Source organism: Nerophis ophidion, linkage group LG11 (genome assembly GCF_033978795.1).
Source record: "Nerophis ophidion isolate RoL-2023_Sa linkage group LG11, RoL_Noph_v1.0, whole genome shotgun sequence".
Taxonomy (NCBI): Eukaryota; Metazoa; Chordata; class Actinopteri; order Syngnathiformes; family Syngnathidae; genus Nerophis; species Nerophis ophidion.
In genome coordinates this window covers 49,815,101-49,836,136 of record NC_084621.1, presented here as the reverse complement: position 1 = coordinate 49,836,136, position 21,036 = coordinate 49,815,101, and the positions used below count along the sequence as shown (strand labels likewise).

The window sequence follows — 21,036 nt, the reverse complement described above, 5'->3', positions numbered from 1 at the left end:
CAATTATGATATAAATATTATAACATATCCAAATACAAATATTATAATATACCCCCAGGGGTGCCCGAGAAGCGGGGAGGATGAGCACCCCGGTCGGACGGACACAACGGCAACAGACCCAAGCAATGGACAAACGACTATGAGCATGCAGTGTACATGCGGTAAAGTCTGCAAGAACATCCACGGCCTAAAGATCCACCGAGCGCGGATGAAGTGCCTGTTGGGAGAAGAAGCAACACATCGCACAGGTGTCCAACCTGGTGAGACGCAGGAGGAGCCAGGCCCGGAGTCACCCCATAGTGCCCGGAACCTCCAAGTGTTGGAAACTAATCCCTTGAGCATCAAATCTGACAGGAGGCGGATCAAATGGCCAGCAGCTAGCATGACCTCATTGTGGAAGCAGTTCGATGACGATGTCGACCAAATTCTGGAGGCAACAGTAAAGGGAGAGGCTGACGGGAAGCTACAAGCTATGACAACAATCATTGTCAGTATCGCTGCTGAACGATTCGGCGAGGAGGAGAAGAAAAGCTCCGGAACAACGTACTTAAAGAATCAAAGAGCTGTGAGGATCCACAACATCAGGCAGGAGATGAAAGCACTGAAGTCCCAATAGAAGAAGGCCGGAGATGAGGAACGTATTGGCCTGGCCCAGCTAATGTGCATCCTGCGGAATAAGATCAGGGTTCTTCGCCGGGCTGAGTGGCATCGGAGGCGGCGCCGTTAAAGGGCACGCAAGCGTGCTGCCTTTATCTCCAACCCCTTCAAGTTCACTAAGGATTTGTTGGGGCAGAAGCGCAGTGGTAAACTTGCCTCCTCGCAGGAAGACATAGACCAACATCTGAAGCAGACGTACAGCGACCCCGCAAGAGAGCAGGAGTTGGGAGGGTGTAACATCCTCATAGACCCCCCTGAACCGGAGGTGCAGTTTGACATGTCAGAACTGCAGCTAAAGGAAGTCAGGGAGGTTGTCCGCAGAGCAAGGGCACGCTCTGCTTCAGGACCAAGTGGCACTTCATACAAGGTGTATAAGAACTGTCCCATAATCCTGCTGCGTCTGTGGAAAATCCTGCGAGTCTTCTGGAGAAGAGGGAGGATCCCAGAACAATGGAGAGTAGCTGAAGGGGTGTGGATCTCGAAGGAGGAAAACTCCACCCAGCTAGACCAGTTCCGCATCATCTCCCTGCTGTGCGTCGAGGCAAAGATCTTCTTCAGCACTGTTTCCAAACGACTGTGTACCTACCTGTGTCAGAACACCTACATCGACACATCTGTCCAGAAGGGAGGCATTTCAGGAATGCCGGGCTGTCTGGAGCATACCGGTGTGGTGACACAGCTCATTCGAGAGGCAAGAGAGAACAAGGGCGACCTGTCAGTGCTTTGGCTTGACCTGGCAAATGCATTCGGCTCCATTCCACACAAGCTGGTTCAGCTCAGATTAACAAAACATCATGTCCCCAGCAGATGTAGAGACCTCATTGCTGATTACTACACCAATTTCAGGATGAGGGTCTCCTCGGGAGCAATAACATCTCGTTGGCACAAGGTGGAGATCGGTATAATCACAGGGTGCACTATCTCTGTGACACTATTCTCCCTGGCCATGAACATGCTCACCAAGTCTGCTGAGCCAGAGTGCAGCGGGCCTCTATCGAGATCCGGACAAAGGCAACCATCCATCAGGGCGTTCATGGATGACCTCACTGTCATGACAGAATCAGTCCCAGGCTGCCGGTGGATTCTGAAGGGACTCGAAACGGTGATGGAGTGGGCCCGGATGCGTTTCAAGCCAGCCAAATCAAGGTCTATGGTGCTGAGGAAAGGGAAGGTGGAAGACAAGTTCCGGTTTAACATCACAGGCACAGCCATTCCAACCATCACAGAGAAGCCAGTCAAGATTTTGGGCAAGGTTTTTGACAGCTCTCTGAGAGATACCACATCTATCCAGTCGACCTGCACTGAGTTGGATGGCTGGCTGAAATCCGTGGACAAGTCAGGCCTACCTGGAAAGTTCAAAGCCTGGGTCTGCCAACATGGCATTCTTCCCAGGATCCTGTGGCCCCTCCTTGTCTATGCAGTCCCCATCTCAACAGTGGAGACCTTAGAGAGGAGGGTCAGTAGCCACCTCCGGAGATGGCTGGGATTACCAAAGAGCCTGAGCAGCCTCGCACTCTACGGGAACACCAACAAACTGCAACTACCCTTCAAATCCTTGGAGGAAGAGTTCAAGGTAGCAAGAGCCAGAGAAGTGGTTCAGCTCAGGGACTCACGAGATCCGAAGGTGGCTAAAGCAGGGATCCAAGTGAGGACTGGTAGAAAGTGGAGGGCTGAGGATGCAGTTCAAGAGGCAGAGGCAAGGCTGCGTCAAAGAAGCCTGGTGGGAGAGGTCACTCGAGGCAGAGCTGGGCTAGGCTCCTTTCCATTTCCCCAATTGAAAACCAGCGGGAAGGAAGGGCGCTGCCTTGTTCAGGAGGAGGTGAAAGCTGCAGTGGAGGAAATTAGAACTTGCAAGGCAGTGGGATTGAAGCAACAGGGAGCTTGGACAAGATGGGAGAATGCGGTTGAGAGGAAATTGACCTGGGCCGAGCTGTGGAAAGCCGAGCTGTGGAAAGCCGAGCCTCACCGCATTAAATTCCTCATCCAGGCAGTGTACGATGTGCTTCCAAGCCCATCTAACCTGCACACATGGGGCATAGCAGAGACACCAGCATGCCCATTATGTTCCAAGCAAGGAACCCTGGAACATATCCTCAGCTGCTGCACCAGGGCACTTGGAGATGGTCGGTACCGCTGGAGGCATGACCAAGTCCTTAAGACCATTGCTGAAACCATCAGCGCAGGACTGGTGTGGGAGAAGCAGTTCCGACCCTTGAAGAAAATCATCGCCTTTGTCAGAGCTGGGGAGCAGCCAACCCCTGCCAGAAGAACTTCTGCGGGCATTCTAACCTCTGCAAGAGACTGGCAGCTGTTGGTGGACCTTGAACATCAGCTGAAGTTCCCCAGCCACATTGCAGTCACCACCCTGCGACCAGACATTGTCCTCGTGTCTGAGTCCACCAAGCAGGTAGTGCTGCTGGAGCTCACCGTCCCATGGGAAGACCGCCTGGAAGAAGCCTTTGAGAGGAAGCTCTCCAAGTACGCGGGACTGGTCAGTGACTGTCAGCAGGCTGGCTGGAGAGTGAGGTGCCTCCCAGTTGAGGTTGGATGCAGGGGTTTTGCAGCCCGCTCCTTGACCAGAGCCTTCAGCACTTTGGGCATCGAGGGAGAGAGAAGGAGGAGAGCCATCCGCAGTACCACCGATACGGCAGAGAGGGCCTCATGAGGGCTGTGGCTCAAAAGGGGAGAGCCATGGAGTCATGGTAGCTAGCTAGCCATCTGGACACAAGCTGGGGTCTGATCAGCCCCGGCTGGGTCACCTGGAGGAGGGTGTATGATGTTGAAAGACCCGAAAGACAACATATCCAAGATGGCGGCGCCCGGGCGGGCTGCAACATCGCGGAGCGCTTGCTAAAGATGGAACATTTGGCAGAAATACCGGACAATTTTGCAAACTTCATGGCTGGCTCACATCGTGGTCACTCCGTGATCACGTACGACCGCCAGACACTTCTGGATGTGGACATATCGGGCCGTTTTGGACTGATAGACGCGTGCTTGCTAGACGTGCTAACTAGCATTGGAATAATTCACCGGCTACATCCAGCGGCCTGTGAAGCAGGGGAGTATAGTAGCAGCGGGGGCCGTCTACGGAGCAGACGCCAGCGGTGTGATCGGAAACGCGGATGTCGAGCGGGGCTAAAAACAAAGCAGAAGGCTAATCCCCACAGAACACCACTTCCCTCCATCCTGAAGCCGGATTAAAATGGAAGATGCGAGACTACTGGTCTGGGTAAGGAGTCAGTTAAATTAGATCAAGTTTTTTCTGCTTTGAGTGTTTCAGAGTTGGACATGTGTTCTACAGAGGTGGCTAACTATGATGCGTGCAGTTTATCAAAGCAACAAACAAACAATCGGAAAATTCCCGTTACTGAGGTGGCTAACCATGATGCGTGCAGTATATCAAAGCAACAATCAAACAATTGGAAAATTCCCGTCGTATCAATTCGTAGATATGGTCGTAATTATACTAAATGCACTGGGCATAATAAACGCAACATTATTAATATTGCTACTACGGATAATTTGATCAAAAATTCCCTGAAACAGCCCACTACCTATAATATAGGTTTTTTAAACATAAGATCATTGTCTCCCAAAACGTTGTTAGTTAATGATATTATCAGAGACAACAATCTTAACGTCATCGGTCTCAGCGAAACCTGGCTTAAACCAAACGACTTTTTTGCGCTAAATGAGGCATGTCCTCCTAACTTTACACATGCGCATATTGCTCGTCCTCTTAGAAGGGGTGGGGGGGTCGCACTAATATACAACGAAAACTTTAACCTTAGTCCTAATATAAATAATAAATATAAATCGTTTGAGGTGCTTACTATGAGGTCTGTCACACCGCTGCCTCTACACCTGGCTGTTATCTACCGCCCCCCAGGGCCCTGTTCGGAGTTTATCAATGAATTCTCAGAGTTCGTTGCTGATCTAGTGACACACGCCGATAATATAATCATAATGGGGGACTTTAATATCCATATGAATACCCCATCGGACCCACCGTGCGTAGCGCTCCAGACTATAATTGATAGCTGTGGTCTCACACAAATAATAAATGAACCCACGCATCGCAACGGTAATACGATAGACCTAGTGCTTGTCAGGGGTATCACCGTTTCCAAAGTTACGATACTCCCGTATACTAAAGTATTGTCCGATCATTACCTTATAAAATTCGAGGTTCAGACGCATGTTCGTCAAACTAATAATAATAATAACTGCTATAGCAGCCGCAACATTAATACGGCCACAACGAAAACTCTTGCTGACCTACTGCCCTCGGTAATGGCACCATTCCCAAAATATGTGGGCTCTATTGATAACCTCACTAACAACTTCAACAACGCCCTGCGCGAAACCATTGATAGTATAGCACCGCTAAAGTTAAAAAAGGCTCCAAAAAAGCAAACCCCGTGGTTTACAGAAGAAACTAGAGCTCAGAAATTATTATGTAGAAAGCTGGAACGCACGACTAAACTTGAGGTGCACCATCAAGCATGGAGTGATGGTTTATTAACTTATAAACGCATGCTTACCTTAGCTAAAGCTAAATATTACTCAAATCTCATCCACCATAATAAAAACGATCCTAAATTTTTGTTTAGTACGGTAGCATCGCTAACCCAACAAGGGACCCCTTCCAGTAGCTCCACCCACTCAGCTGATGACTTCATGCAATTCTTTAGTAAGAAAATTGAAGTCATTAGAAAGGAGATTAAAGACAATGCGTCCCAGCTACAACTGGGTTCTATTGACACTGATACGATTGTATATACGGCGGATACGGCCCTCCAAAATAGTTTCTCTCTTTTTGAGGAAATAACATTAGAGGAATTGTTACAACGTGTAAATGAAATAAAACAAACAACATGTTTTCTTGACCCTCTTCCTGGGAAACTGATCAAGGAGCTCTTTGTATTATTAGGTCCATCAGTGCTAAATATTATAAACTTATCACTTTCCTCGGGCACTGTTCCCCTAGCATTCAAAAAAGAGGTTATTCATCCTCTTCTTAAAAGACCTAACCTCGATCCTGACCTCATGGTAAACTACCGACCGGTGTCTCACCTTCCCTTTATTTAAAAAATCCTCGAAAAAATTGTTGCGGAGCAGTTAAATGAACACTTAGCGTCTAACAATCTATGTGAAACCTTTCAATCCGGTTTCAGGGCAAATCACTCCACGGAGACAGCCCTCGCAAAAATGACTAATGATCTATTGCTAACGATGGATTCTGATGCGTCATCTATGTTGCTGCTCCTCGATCTTAGCGCTGCTTTCGATATCGTCGATCATAATATTTTATTAGAACGTATCAAAACACGAATTGGTATGTCAGACTTAGCCCTGTCTTGGTTTAACTCTTATCTTACTGATAGGATGCAGTGTGTCTCCCATAACAATGTGACCTCGGACTACGTTAAGGTAACGTGTGGAGTTCCCCAGGGTTCGGTCCATGGCCCTGCACTCTTCAGCATCTACATGCTGCCGCTAGGTGACATCATACGCAAATACGGTGTTAGCTTTCACTGTTATGCTGATGACACCCAACTCTACATGCCCCTAAAGCTGACCAACACGCCGGATTGTAGTCAGCTGGAGGCGTGTCTTAATGAGATTAAACAATGGATGTCCGCTAACTTTTTGCAACTCAACGCCAAAAAAACGGAAATGCTGATTATCGGTCCTGCTAGACACCGAACTCTATTTAATAATACAACTCTAACATTTGACAACCAAACAATTAAACAAGGCGACACGGTAAAGAATCTGGGTATTATCTTCGACCCAACTCTCTCCTTTGAGGCACACATTAAAAGCGTTACTAAAACGGCCTTCTTTCATCTCCGTAATATCGCTAAAATTTGCTCCATTCTGTCCACTAAAGACGCTGAGATCATTATCAATGCGTTTGTTACGTCTCGCCTCGACTACTGTAACGTATTATTTTCGGGTCTCCCCATGTCTAGCATTAAAAGATTACAGTTGGTACAAAATGCGCCTGCTAGACTTTTGACAAGAACAAGAAAGTTTGATCACATTACGCCTGTACTGGCTCACCTGCACTGGCTTCCTGTGCACTTAAGATGTGACTTTAAGGTTTTACTACTTACGTATAAAATACTACACGGTCTAGCTACATCCTATCTTACCGATTGTATTGTACCATATGTCTCGGCAGGAATGCTGCGTTCAAAGGACTCCGGCTTATTAGTGATTCCCAAAGCCCAAAAAAAGTCTGCGGGCTATAGAGCTTTTTCATTTCGGGCTCCAGTACTCTGGAATGCCCTCCCGGTAACAGTTCGAGATGCCACCTCAGTAGAAGCATTTAAGTCTCACCTTAAAACTCATTTGTATACTCTAGCCTTTAAATAGACTCCCTTTTTAGACCAGTTGATCTGCCGTTTCTTTTCTTTTTCTCCTATGTCCCACTCTCCCTTGTGGAGGGTGTCCGGTCCGATCCGGTGGCCATGTACTGCTTGCCTGTGTATCGGCTGGGGACATCTCTGCCCTGCTGATCCGCCTCCGCTTGGGATGGTTTCCTGCTGGCTCTGCTGTGAACGGGACTCTCGCTGCTGTGTTGGATCCGCTTTGGACTGGACTCTCGCGACTGTGTTGGATCCATTATGGATTGAACTTTCACAGTATCATGATAGACCCGCTCGACATCCATTGCTTTCCTCCTCTCTAAGGTTCTCATAGTCATCATTGTCACCGACGTCCCACTGGGTCATTATTGTCACCGATGTCCCACTGGGTGTGAGTTTTCCTTGCCCTTATGTGGGCCTACCGAGGATGTCGTAGTGGTTTGTGCAGCCCTTTGAGACACTAGTGATTTAGGGCTATATAAGTAAACATTGATTGATTGATTGAACTATTTATCACAGGTCAGTAACGCAATTTTTTTCTCATTCATCTCTATGTCACAATGCCTTTGACGATGGGCTTCTGCATGATGGTTGGAAGATCTGTTTGAGGCTCAATCTTTTATTGATTGGTGAAATGAGCCAACCAGAGGTCTTGAAACATAGACCACATTCGGAGCATTTTTCCTGCAGGTTTCATTTTGTCGTTCAAGATTATTTAGAAACTTTTTCCAAACCTATCAGTAACTTTTTATTTGTTAAAACTGACTAGCGTCAAATCTAGCATATTTTTTTCCTGTTTTCATTGGAGACTGTACTCTTGTTGGGAGACTTTCCCTTCTGTTGCTCTGCATTAACTGTCCCCAACTAGCAGCGTGTGCTCAGTTGGTCACGCTAGTTTCACGCAGCAGCTCCAGCAAACAAGAAAACGGAGGATAGACTTCACGTATCAATAACTGGCGTATATATTGTAGGCCGAACATGAACCTCCCCTCTTTGAAAGACCAGCAGTCGCCACTGTTCCCAGAATACCTGAAGCTGTATTCTACCGTATTTTTCGGATTATAAATCGCTCCGGAGTATACGTCGCACCGGCCGAAAATGCATAATAAAGAATGAAAAAAACATATATACGTCGCACTGGAGTGGAAGTCGCATTTTTGGTGGAAATTTATTTGATAAAATCCAACACCAAGAATAGACATTTGAAAGGCAATTTAAAATAAATAAAGAATAGTGAACAACAGGCTGAATAAGTGTACGTTATATGACGCATAAATAACCAACTGAGAAGGTGCCTGGTATGTTAACGTACATTTATGGTAAAAGTCATTCAAATAATTATAACATATAGAACATGCTATACGTTTACAAAAACAATCCGTCACTCCTAATCGCTAAATCCGATGAAATGTTCTTTCTCGATGTCGCTTCTAAACAACTCTGCCAACTCCAAAGGTATGTTATATTTCACTACGTCCAGCTTGTAATCTGCAGTGCATGATTTCCTTTTCGGTGCAATTTTGGTTCAGCCCTTCTCAGTTTTTATAATTTACGGCTAACGATGAAATGATCCATTTTAATAGCTACGGCAATAGCATATAGCATATAGCAGTTAGCATTCCATGACCCACAATGCACTTCTGCCATGACCCTCCCACCGCCAAATTCTTATTGGTTGACGTGTGTGTGAGGATTGCTGACATTTTCTTCGTCTCTTCCGCGAATTTGATAAATAATATTATTTGATATTTTACGGTCATGTGTTAATAAGTTCACACATAAGTCACTCCGGAGTATATAGTCCGAAAAATACAGTACTTACAAAAGAAAAGCTAATTTCTTCTCCTGTCATCAACAGCCAGCTGTCCAAATGTTGTTTTCCCGTATAGTGTTGGTCAAACTAACTTGTTTGATCAAAACCTCAATAGGTAAAAAATAGTTGCCTAGTTTTGCAATCAACCAATACATTATTCTTCCACATTTTATTAGAGAGTGGTTCATTGGACAACAAACAATGTGATTACTTTTAAAAGAAACACATGCTATTTTCGTTATCGCTTTCCAAATGTTTTCCCTGCTGTGCATGTCAGACAGCTGACACCAGCATTTAATAGGGTTCTCAGTGACTTGTATCAACAGGTTTGTCAAAATACCAATGTTCTCATAGTTTACACAGGCCGTTGTTCCAGACAGTCTGAACTTTTTTCATGAACATTCAATAATATAAATTCTCTCTTCTAATAAGATTTATCATGACTGAATAACAAACGCATCCCATTTGTGTAAATATATATGACATACTCCAGCGCTAAAATCGAGCTTGTTCTCCGCACACTCATTACCTCACAGTAACTCAGAGCTCTAAGTAATATTAATCGGGACCAATGATAATACAAAAGAGACAGCATGACACACACCTTTCACAGTGTAATGTAATTACATGGTTGTTTATTTTCAACCATGAATCTGTGAGGATTGTAATTGCACCGATGGGGCATCCAGTTGTTTGTCTGCATCTCAAATGATTACAGAGATCATTCTGAAATAGGTCATTGTATTTGATCATCTCTATTTTGTTATTATATTGTATGGGCCTGATCTACTAAGAGCCAAATAACAAATGCTAAATAGTGTGTGCAAACTATAAAATTCAAGTTAAAGTTGAATTACCACTGATAGTCACCGGGATCTTCAGCTCTCGCTGGATCGGTTCGCAGCCGAGTGTGAAGCGACCGGAATGAGAATCAGCACCTCCAAGTCCGAGTCCATGGTTCTCGCCCGGAAAAGGGTGGAGTGCCATCTCCGGGTTGGGGAGGAGACCATGCCCCAAGTGGAGGAGTTCAAGTACCTAGGAGTCTTGTTCACGAGTGAGGGAAGAGTGGATCGGGAGATCGACAGGCGGATCGGTGCGGCGTCTTCAGTAATGCGGACGTTGTACCGGTCCGTTGTGGTGAAGAAGGAGCTGAGCCGGAAGGCAAAGCTCTCAATTTACCGGTCGATCTACGTTCCCATCCTCACCTATGGTCATGAGCTTTGGGTCATGACCGAAAGGATAAGATCACGGGTACAAGCGGCCGAAATGAGTTTCCTCCGCCGTGTGGCGGGGCTCTCCCTTAGAGATAGGGTGAGAAGCTCTGCCATCCGGGAGGAACTCAAAGTAAAACCGCTGCTCCTTCACATCGAGAGGAGCCAGATGAGGTGGTTCGGGCATCTGGTCAGGATGCCACCCGAACGCCTCCCTAGGGAGGTGTTTAGGGCACGTCCAACCGGTAGGAGGCCACGGGGAAGACCCAGGACACGTTGGGAAGACTATGTCTCCCGGCTGGCCTGGGAACGCCTCGGGATCCCCCGGGAAGAGCTAGACGAAGTGGCTGGGGAGAGGGAAGTCTGGGTTTCCCTGCTTAGGCTGTTGCCCCCGCGACCCGACCTCGGATAAGCGGAAGATGATGGATGGATGGATGGATGATAGTCACATACACACTAGGTGTGGTGAAATTACCCTCTGCATTTGACCCATCCCCTTGTTCCGCCCCCTGTGAGGTGAGGGGAGCAGTGAGCAGCAGTGGTGGCCGTGTTCAGGAATCTTTTGGGTGATTTAACCCCTAATTCCAACCTTTGATGCTGAGTGTCAAACAGGGAACCAATGGGTCCATTTTTATAGTCTTTGGTATGAATCGGCAGGGGTTTGAACTCACAAACTACCAATCTCAGGGAGGACACTCTAACTACAAGCCCACTGAGCAAAATTGTGTATACTATTGAAGGATGGGGGGTTGCGGGTGATCTAGAAAGACCACGTGTGCAGTTGATAACAAGTGCAAAAGTTGTGCAGGTTGCCCCAATACAGTAAAATGAGGATTTTGCTGTCACCATGAATATACTAATTTCACTCCACATTTATGCTATCATGCTGTCCAACATGTGCTCTTTTGCAATGTTGCTAAACAATCAGCAAACATCTAAAGTGGAACTTTGATTTACCAATGCCTCTATTCGAAACCTATTCGGTAAATGCCTTTGTGTTCAATCCATGTCTCTGGGTACCAATGCTTTATTCATTCATTCATTTTGCATGCCACTTGATCCTATTGGGTCCAGCCCCTTTGATGAAATCACTTCATGTACATTTCGAAGAGGAGGGGCCCCCTACATCACATCCGGCTTACTTCTGTGCACACTGGCACTATCATTTCAGAGTGTCGGCGGCTAACGGTACTTATGGCGGGGTTATTTCCACAATTGCCGAACATTGGGCCGGTCAGAGCTGTGTGAGTCTGTCTTACAGATCACTTTGTGTAATCAGAAATGCGGGACAACCGCTTCGAGCTAGCGTTTTTAGCTAAGTTAGCCACCGGCTTGTGGTACCTTCACCTCAAAGATTTTATCAGAGAAGAGGGATTTGTTCTGCAACAAGTCATTGATTGTGATGAAACCAAAAAAGATGCCAAAGCGAACCTTTATTATAGAGAAGGAGAAGACACTACAGGGACTCAAGCTGGTGAAGGATTGCCTCACACTGCTAGTTTGTGATACACTAGTGGTAACTATATGAAGCCACTGCTTGTTTATCACTCCCACACTCCCTGAGTGTTCAACAATGCCACAAATAATCACAGGCACAAGGTAAAAGTATTATTATTATTATTACCGTATTTCTTTCAATTGCCGCAGGGCATATACTGTGCGCCTGCCTCGAATTACTGCCAGGTCAAATTCGTTTTGCAAAATAATTAGCGCATGCTTAGTATTACCGCCTGCTCAAACTCGTGACGTCACGAGAGACAGCTTCCCCTGTCATCATTATAAAAATGGAGGAGGCTGATTTTAATACCGGTAATTTGAAATCACATAAAGGGAAGAAGATTAAGAACTATTCAGTAGGATTTAAGGTCCAAGCTTACATCACACTCAATTGTTTACTTCATGCCTATGGTAAGTGCCGGAGTGAGAAGAGGTTTTAAAATAATTAGCGCATGCTTACTTTTACCGCATGCCTTTGGTAAGCGCAGGAGTGAGAAGAGGTTGCAGATTAATTAGCGCCCCGGTGGCAATTCAAGGAAATACGGTATTTTCATAGGAACATGATGGTCAACGTTTTGGACCACACCTAGTGTCTTCAAAGTGTGGTGTTTTTTTGTTTTGTTTTTTGTTTTTACTAAAATTGGGACTTTTGTCAAGGCTACAAAAAATTATGCAAGTTTTTTATGGGGTTATCTGCTGCAACCTACTCAGTGGCCTAGTGGTTAGAGTGTCCGCCCTGAGATCGGTAGGTTGTGAGTACAAACCCCAGCCGAGTCATACCAAAGACTATAAAAATGGGACCCATTACCTCCCTGCTTGGCACTCAGCATCAAAGGTTGGAATTGGAGGTTGAATCACCAAAAATGATTCCCGGGCGCGGCACCGCTGTTGTCCACTGTACCCCTCACCTCCCAGCGGGTGAACAAGGGGATGGGTCAAATGCAGAGGACAAATTTCACCACACCTAGTGTGTGTGTGACAATGATTGGTACTTTAACTTAACTAAAACATCTATGAACTTTTATGTATAAGCACCATGTTCAACTGCCAATTAAATCTGTAAATTCCACTGTATAAACTGTACCACCCTTTCTGTAATATCTCAACGTAATTGTTTTCAGCACAACAAATGTGCACTCTGGGAGACCGCACGGCCGGTAATAACTGCAAAGGTGAACTGGAATGATGTTGCAAGACCACCTTTTTTTCATATAAAAGATGTATTAACTTAAAAGATACATCTAATGGATGCCCAGGGACACATCATCAGTGATGCATCCTGGATTTATCAGGTATTTCGGGTCTCGCAACATCAGACACTCTCGTCCAGGCGACCTAGCCGGGGTGATCAAGTCCCTGCTTATGTCCCAGTAGAAAACCACGGATTTGCTCTTTTCAGCCACAACCACCTCTTGACTTTCTCTGCCGCTTCACTTGCAGTTTGAATGGCCTTCCTTTTGGCCTCCCCTGTGACTCCCAAGCGGCTAAGGACTTTGCAGAAGGAGCGCCCTGCAAAGCCACGGCAGGCAACTTCTATTGGTTCATAGAAAGTCCTCCAGACCCTGCCCCTGCAGTCCTCCACCAGTTACTGATATTTGGCACGATTTCTTTCGTTGACTTCCTCAATCCGCTCCTCCCAGGGCACTGTTAGTTCCACCATGATCAGGTGTTTCGAAGCCTCTGAGATGATGGTCATGTCTGGCTTACAATGTGCTGGGGGAACCTCAGTTGTTTTCCCAGGTCAACATGTAACTGCCAATCAGGGGCTGTGTGAAGGAGTCCTGTTGGTGTCTGTGAATGTGCACGAGAACTCTCTCCAGCATTGATGAATGAAATAGCCTTCTTTGACGCATGATGTTGCTTGCTGGTGCTGATGGCTGAGGCTATGCTCTTAGTAACTGCTTTGAGTACCTGGTCATGGCGCCAGCGATAGCGACCATCAGCCATGGAGTATGGGCAACTGCTGAGGAGATGTTCCAAGGAGCCTCTTCCATAGCAAAGGGAGCAGAAGGGTGTCTTGCTCTTCTCCTAAAACTGGAGATTTGCTGGGCTATAGAGGGAATCATAGACTGCTGCCACAAGGAACCGGATGCGGTTCCTTGTGCCTGGCTGACTTGAGTCTTTAGGAAGTAGCCCAAGTCTGCTCTCCCTGTTGCCACGGCCTCAACCAGTGCCTTCTGCCTAAGGCGAGACTCAGCCACCTTTACTGCCTTTTCTGCCTGATGATACCTTGCAGTCCCTACAGTCTCTGTACTGTAGGGCTTCTCTTGTGCGTGCCACCTTGAATTTTTCAGTGAGCCCACTGAAGGGTAGCTGCAGGATGTTGCTTGTGACATACAGGGCAGCGCTTTTGAGGCTGCGAAGGGGCCCAGTTATGTTTGCAAAAAGCTGCTGATCTTCCTTCAAAGGATTCCACTGTTGTTACTGGGACTGCATATACAAGGAGAGGCCGCAGGACTGCTAGATCCAGGCTTCGAATCTACCAGGTAGGCCAGACTTGTCTACTTTGGTGAGCCACCCTCCAAGCTCTTCAGTAGACTTCTGGATAGCATCAGAGTCCTTCAGACTGGAGTCAAAGAGTTTTCCCAAGCTCTTGACTGGTTGCTCCGTGATGGATGGATTGACCGTTCCTGAGATTGAGCACTGGAATTTGTCGACCACCTTCCCCCTCTTCAGCACCATGGACCTTGACTTTGCGGCCTTGAAACTCATCCTGGCCCATCCAATGTGCCTGGCTGACTTGAGTCTTTAGGAAGTAGCCCAAGTCTGCTCTCCCTGTTGCCACGGCCTCAACCAGTGCCTTCTGCCTAAGGCGAGACTCAGCCACCTTTACTGCCTTTTCTGCCTGATGACACCTTGCAGTCCCTACAGTCTCTGTACTGTAGGGCTTCTCTTGTGCGTGCCACCTTGAATTTTTCAGTGAGCCCACTGAAGGGTAGCTGCAGGATGTTGCTTGTGACATACAGGGCAGCGCTTTTGAGGCTGCGGGGGGGACCCAGTTATGTTTGCAAAAAGCTGCTGATCTTCCTTCAAAGGATTCCACTGTTGTTACTGGGACTGCATATACAAGGAGAGGCCACAGGACTGCTAGATCCAGGCTTCAAATCTACCAGGTAGGCCAGACTTGTCTACTTTGGTGAGCCACCCTCCAAGCTCTTCAGTAGACTTCTGAATAGCAGCAGAGTCCTTCAGACTGGAGTCAAAGAGCTTTCCCAAGCTCTTGACTGGTTGCTCCGTGATGGATGGATTGACCGTTCCTGAGATTGAGCACTGGAATTTGTCGACAACCTTCCCCCTCTTCAGCACCATGGACCTTGACTTTGCGGCCTTGAAACTCATCCTGGCCCATCCAATGAACTCCTCCAATCCCTGCAAGATCCACCTGCTCCCTGGTCCAACCACAACACAGCAAGTTCCCCTCTGCTCTCATGGCCCTCTCTGATGAGCTGTGTGACGACACCGTTGTGCTCTGGACAGCCGGGAACTCCAGGAATACATAAAATATATCTTCAATAAGTTACAATTGAGCACAATTTAAACAACACCAGCAGACATTGTTTTGGTGTTCGAATGTCTCCATTTCAGTCCTTGAGTCATTCATCAGCTCATATATTGAATTGCTGGACAGATGATATGTTGATTGTCGACACAGTAATAGAACAATTCAATCTCTCTCTCTCTCTCTCTCTCTCTCTCTCTCTTCATCGTCTGCCATATTCTTTCTGTCCTTGACAATGTCATTTGTGCATAACTATGTCAGTTTACACGCACCTTCCAAATGTGTTAAATATAGATGCAAAACTGCGGTCGCAGAACAGTTTTAGTCTTGATAAATCACATAGCTAGTTAGAAATGATTATATTTACATTTCCTACTTTTGTGGGTGTTCTAATAATGAGCATGTATCCTGCATATACTGTACATGAAGACAGGCACGCTAAAAGATTGCTCACATTCTATTTTGCTTATTTAGAAGATCAAATTTTCTGTGCACAAGCTTCGTGGATCAGCTTTGATCAAGTTTGCAAGTGTCTTAATAAACGCAAACCTTTTAGTAGACCAGGGCGTGTGGTGTGTTATATTTTTAACATTACTGCAAAGACCTTAAACAGCTGCAACACTCTGCTCGTTCAGCAATTAAACACTTGGTGGCCAAATGTTACCAATCCCAAGGAACACAAAGCTAAACAAACACCAGGTTTCCATTTCCAAAGCAACGTTAAAAAACAGAAAGGAGGTGAAGTTGTGAATCCAATACCTCTGTTCACATGTCTGAAATGTTTATATTCCATTTACTCTTGTATTCCTACAGGCATGCTTGGAAATGGTAATAGTGTCAAGACAGGCTATGTCTTTAATAATTCAGGAATGGAAGAACCTGTCTCCAAAATTTCCAAACCCACAGTGTTCTGTGGGTGTTCGAAAGCAGACCTAATCAATTCTGAAGCTGATACTTAAGTAAAATAAATGAGACTTCAAACAAAGTAAGGTGCTTGTCAAGGGACAGAAAAAAAGCACCCTGGGAAACACATACCTGTTGTGACATCTGCAATGTTTCATCCGTGAAAAAGCAACAGAGAGCCACGTCCTGTTTAACGTAAACCCACGGAGGTTGGATTTGTTAGTTGTCAAATCAGTAAATAATTAGCTGATACAGAGCAATGTGGAAGTTATTTAGAAGAAAATGTAAACACCTGAACCTTTTTTTCCCTCACAAGTTGCTTCAAACCATTTCAACAAGGTAAATACACAGGATTTTTAAAAAAACTATGAAAAATTTGGGTTCATAGCAATGTCCCTGACAACTACTGACATGCGTCCAAATAATTTACAGTCGATGAGAGGCATGCACAAAATTAAACTTTATGACACATAATCTGAATATGAAGACAGAAATTTGTTTTTCAGCATACGTGGAGAATAAACAGCCACAAAACCTGTTGTCTTGCACGTGTATTAGAAGAACAAAAAACAACAAACAGATGCAGTCAAGTGACATGTACTGCATAAAATGTACTGCTGTGCTGACAGAAACTGCTTCAAGTCCTATTTACTTTAGCTGTATCAGGGAAATCTTGGGATACATTGTGTTGTAGTAGTCTGTGTTTGGTGCACATTTAATTGTTCTGTTTATAATGGGACCTGAGGTATCCACATGGAGCAAAAATTGTATCCATTTCCTAAACTTTGTTAAATTGATGTCATTTTCAATTTCTCTAATGCAGTGTCATTCAATAGGCATTAAAGTGGTACTCCAGCTTCTGAGTGCCACAACTTGCAAGTTTCATGGGATAAGAACGGTCTTTTGGTTATGCTTGCGAGCAAAAATGTCGAGCCTCCTCACTGCTAGTTGGCATTGCGAATGTCACAGTGAACCCCGTAAGATTCAACCCCAAAAAATCCCATGTCTCACTCCCATGCCCAGCTATGGACTGGACTCTCACACTATTATGCTAGATCCACTCGACGTCCATTGCACTGGTCTCCTCCATGGTTTCTCCTTGTAATCCCATTGGGTTGAGTTTTTCCTTGCCCTGATGTGGGATCTGAGCCAAGGATGTCATTGTGGCTTGTTCAGCCCTTTGAGACACTCATGATATAGGGATATATGAGTTAACTATGATTGATTGATTGATGGGCTTCACGGTGTCAGAGGGGTTAGTGCGTCTGCCTCACAATACGAAGGTCCTGAGTAGTCAGGGTTCAATCCCGGGCTCGGGATCTTTCTGTGTGGAGTTTGCATGTTCTCTCCGTGAATGTGTGGGTTCCAAAGACATGCAACTGGGGATAGGTTGATTGGCAACATTAAATTGGCCCTAGTGTGAGAATGTGAGTGTGAATGTTGTCTGTCTATCTGTGTTGGCCCTGCGATGAGGTGGCGACTTGTCCAGGGTGTACACCGCCTTCTGCCCGATTGTAGCTGAGATAAGCACCAGCGCCCCCCGCAACCCCAAAGGGAATACGCGGTAGAAAATGGATGGATGGATGGATGATTGATTGATTGAAAATTAGCCTATATTATAGCTATCCTTTTTCAACCATGGGGACAAAGGAAGTGAGTGTGCAAGACAGTGCTGAAAAATGGTATGTATTCCAACATACAGTATCTCACAAAAGTAGGCATACACACCTCACATTTCATACATTAGACAATAATGACTTCGTGTTGTGGAATTTTCCGTAGAAGTTGTACACTGACGGTACTAGAGTAATCGAAAGTTTGTCCAATAATAATACAATAAGGAAGAGATTTATATGTCCCCATTCCTGGGTGGATCTCGCATGAGAGGAAGGTGGGGGGAGGTTTATTATTTTGCAATGCAGTCTGCTAAAAAAATTATGTAAAGCGTCACTCTACACAGCCACAAAATACATTTTAAGGAAATAATAATAATAATACAAATAATTGATTACATTTTTCAATAGCACTTTTCTAGACACACACAGAGAAGTGAAAACCCATTATTCACTCACTCCACATTCACACCTGGTGGTAAGCTACATTTGTAGCCCTGGGTAGACTGACGGAAGAGTGGCTGCCAGTTTGCGCCTACGGCCCCATCCTTTATTCACCAGTGTGAGGGCCACTGGAGGTAAGGTTGAAGTGTCCTGCTCACGGACACATTGGCAGTGATTTGGCTGACAAGAGGCGGGGAGCCAACCTGCAACCCTCAAATTTCTGGCTCTACCCACCACACCATGCCGCTAAGATATTTAACACTCTTCTGCCATCTGGCAGCTAAAGAGGATAGGGCAGCCCATCAATTTGTCACGTTTCATATGTCAGGTAAACTGCGACGAATGGGGGCCATATGAATGCCCTTCCAATTGTATATAAAGTACGGTCCCTAAAGAGGAGATAGTGAAATACAATGGTAAGTTGTGCACCATTTTATTTTACAGTAATGATTCCAATATCAGATCGGCTGGTGCTGGGTGGGGCACACCTTCTCACAAGGTTCAAGGTTCAACTTTATTGTCCCCGCGGGGAAATTTGTCTTGGGCACAGTGCATCATTGCTTTCTTAACATACACAAAAACAACAGAACAAAAACACAAGCACAGACACAACCACAACCAGACAACTAACATTTAAACATCAGAACAGGGAGCTTGATAGACATAGGTGGCACTTTGATGTAGGCATAAAATCTACAGTATGGAGATAAAGATAAAGTACCAGTGTGCATTGCACTAGAGCGCATGGATAAAGTGATGTGTGCTTAAGTGCTTAGTTCTAAAGTGCTATGTGCTAAAGTGCTATGTGCTAAAAAAGTGCCAACCTATGTATTAACATTCTATTGCACATTGTTGGTCAGCTTAATGGAGGCTGGGACAAATGATAATTTAAGGCGGTTAGATTTGCATAGTGGAACCCGTAGTCTTCTCCCTGATGGCAGGGTTCCCATATTCAGGGAAGAGTGGGTGTTGTGAATTGGAAATAATTTTCTTAGCTTTTTTCCTAACATCCTGCTCATAGATGCTCTGTATAGGCTCATATTCTTTCCTCCCTACAATTTTCATTGCCGTTTTATGCATGCCGGCCAGTTTGCTTTTTAGCTTAACGGTTAGGTTGCCAAACCATGAGGTGATCCCGTATCTAATGATGCTCTCTACAATGGCACGGTAGAAAATCATCATGATGTGGCTGCTTACGCCGTACAATCTTAATCTTCGCAAAAAAATATAGCCTCTGTTGTAGTCTATTCCACAGTTTGTCAATATGTGTCTTCCAGCAGAGAAGATTATCAATATGAACCCTTACATATTTATATGAGGATACCTGGGTGATTTCCTGAGTGTTGATGACCACTGGCTCATGGTCGGTCACATTCCTCGGATCCAAAACCATTTCCTGTGTCTTGGTTACATTTAGAATAAGATGGTTGGTATCACACCACCTAATAAATAGGTCTATCTCGTCTTGGTACACAGAGGGGTCTGTATCCTTGTGTAGAAGGCTTAGGAGCACGGTGTCGTCCGCAAATTTCACCATATAATCGTTAGGGTGCACAGTCCTACAATCATTGGTGTACAATGTAAACAGTGTTGGTGATACAACACAACCCTGTGGGACGCCCGTGTTGCAGTGTTTGGTGTCTGACAGTGTTCTGTTGACCTTCACTTGCTGTGTTCTGTTTGTTGCAATTTCTTCTGAAAGTGAAGTATGAAGACATTATCTTGTTTGTATTTGTCACCTGCTTAAATACTTGCAAAAGTGGACTAATGGAAGTTTGCTACAATAAAAGCTGTAGTGTATCTCCATGGCTTTGATCAAGTATACAGCTTTCACCTTTCTTTCAGTATGAGCGTTGTCAAAGCCTTAACAGATTTGTAGCTGCAACCCTCTGAACTCATATTTCCACATAACTAAATTGTTTTGACTTATGTGAAGCAACTAATCAATCCAATCCAGCGCAAGTTTAATTGTTTGCATCATGCACAATAACGAAGGAATGTCGCTGTCAGCTGCAGTGAAGCCACAAGCGTAGACATCTGACATTTCGCTTCAGGTTTGAATTTGTAACCATTTGCCAAGGCTCGTCCGACAGTTTTTCGGTGATCAACAGTGAAGTCAGTTCTTGGAAGTCTCTGTGCTAACCGAACTCTATCTGCTGGTGATTATCCCGCACCAGTGCGGAGGTAGTGTGATCCAGAAGTGGCCCATGGGAAGCCTCCTTTTTTTCCCCCAGAATTAATGTTTACAATCATTTAGGGGCGTCTGGGGAAGACATACAAGAGATAGAGGCGTATGTTTGTCTCCGTTTGGAGGATTGTGGTTTAGCTCAAGCTCATCTGGAAACCTTTTGGGCAGCTCATCCACTCAAAACCTCCTGTCACACTTATTTGTTTTTCTCCCTTGCTTCTTCCTTCCATCACACACTTCCTTGTGTCCTTGTTAAGCATCTTCGTTTTATATTGTCTCTATTTGTCTAATGCACAGATGTGATTAATTTTCTGCATCCAAATTAAAAGCTCCAAACATTTATTTATTTATTTTATTGTTTTGCTTTTTAGAATCACTCGACCCCCACCATGTATGTCATCCAGTGGTATGTGCTGATGGTTGACTTTTTAGCCTGCACGGCTTCCATGTGTGCATCACGTGTTTCAATGGCTGGAAGTGGTTGTAGCTTGTGTAAATCAATTTGTCATATGAGCACCATATCTGCTGAGTGCATAGGTTCATGAGCTGGATTTGTGGTTGAAGTCATGCCTCTCCAATACAAACAGGGAAAAAAAGACACACAAGCATCAATACTGTGGTGTTATTGTTTAGACAGACTAGAATATCAAACATATCCAATAAATTTCGATTACACAACATTTTTTACATTTATCAAAAGTCAACTCATCTATATGTCTGAATTTAGACATAAGAGGCATACATAATGAGAATATTAAAATTCGGTTTCTAAACCATTTTAAAATACCAGCAGAGTGAAAAAATATGTAAGTTGCCTCTGTATTGAAGCTT

The 21,036-nt window shown here is 45.1% G+C and overlaps 1 protein-coding gene across 1 annotated transcript; it reads left to right on the top strand.

Moving 5' to 3' along the window:
- Nucleotides 1-472: 472 nt before the first annotated feature.
- Nucleotides 473-3,322, top strand: LOC133561478 (uncharacterized). The gene is given in 2 exon segments (XM_061914765.1): nt 473-1,556; nt 1,893-3,322. Coding segments are annotated over 2 exon segments (2,514 nt in total).
- The last annotated feature ends 17,714 nt before the right edge of the window (nt 3,323-21,036 follow it).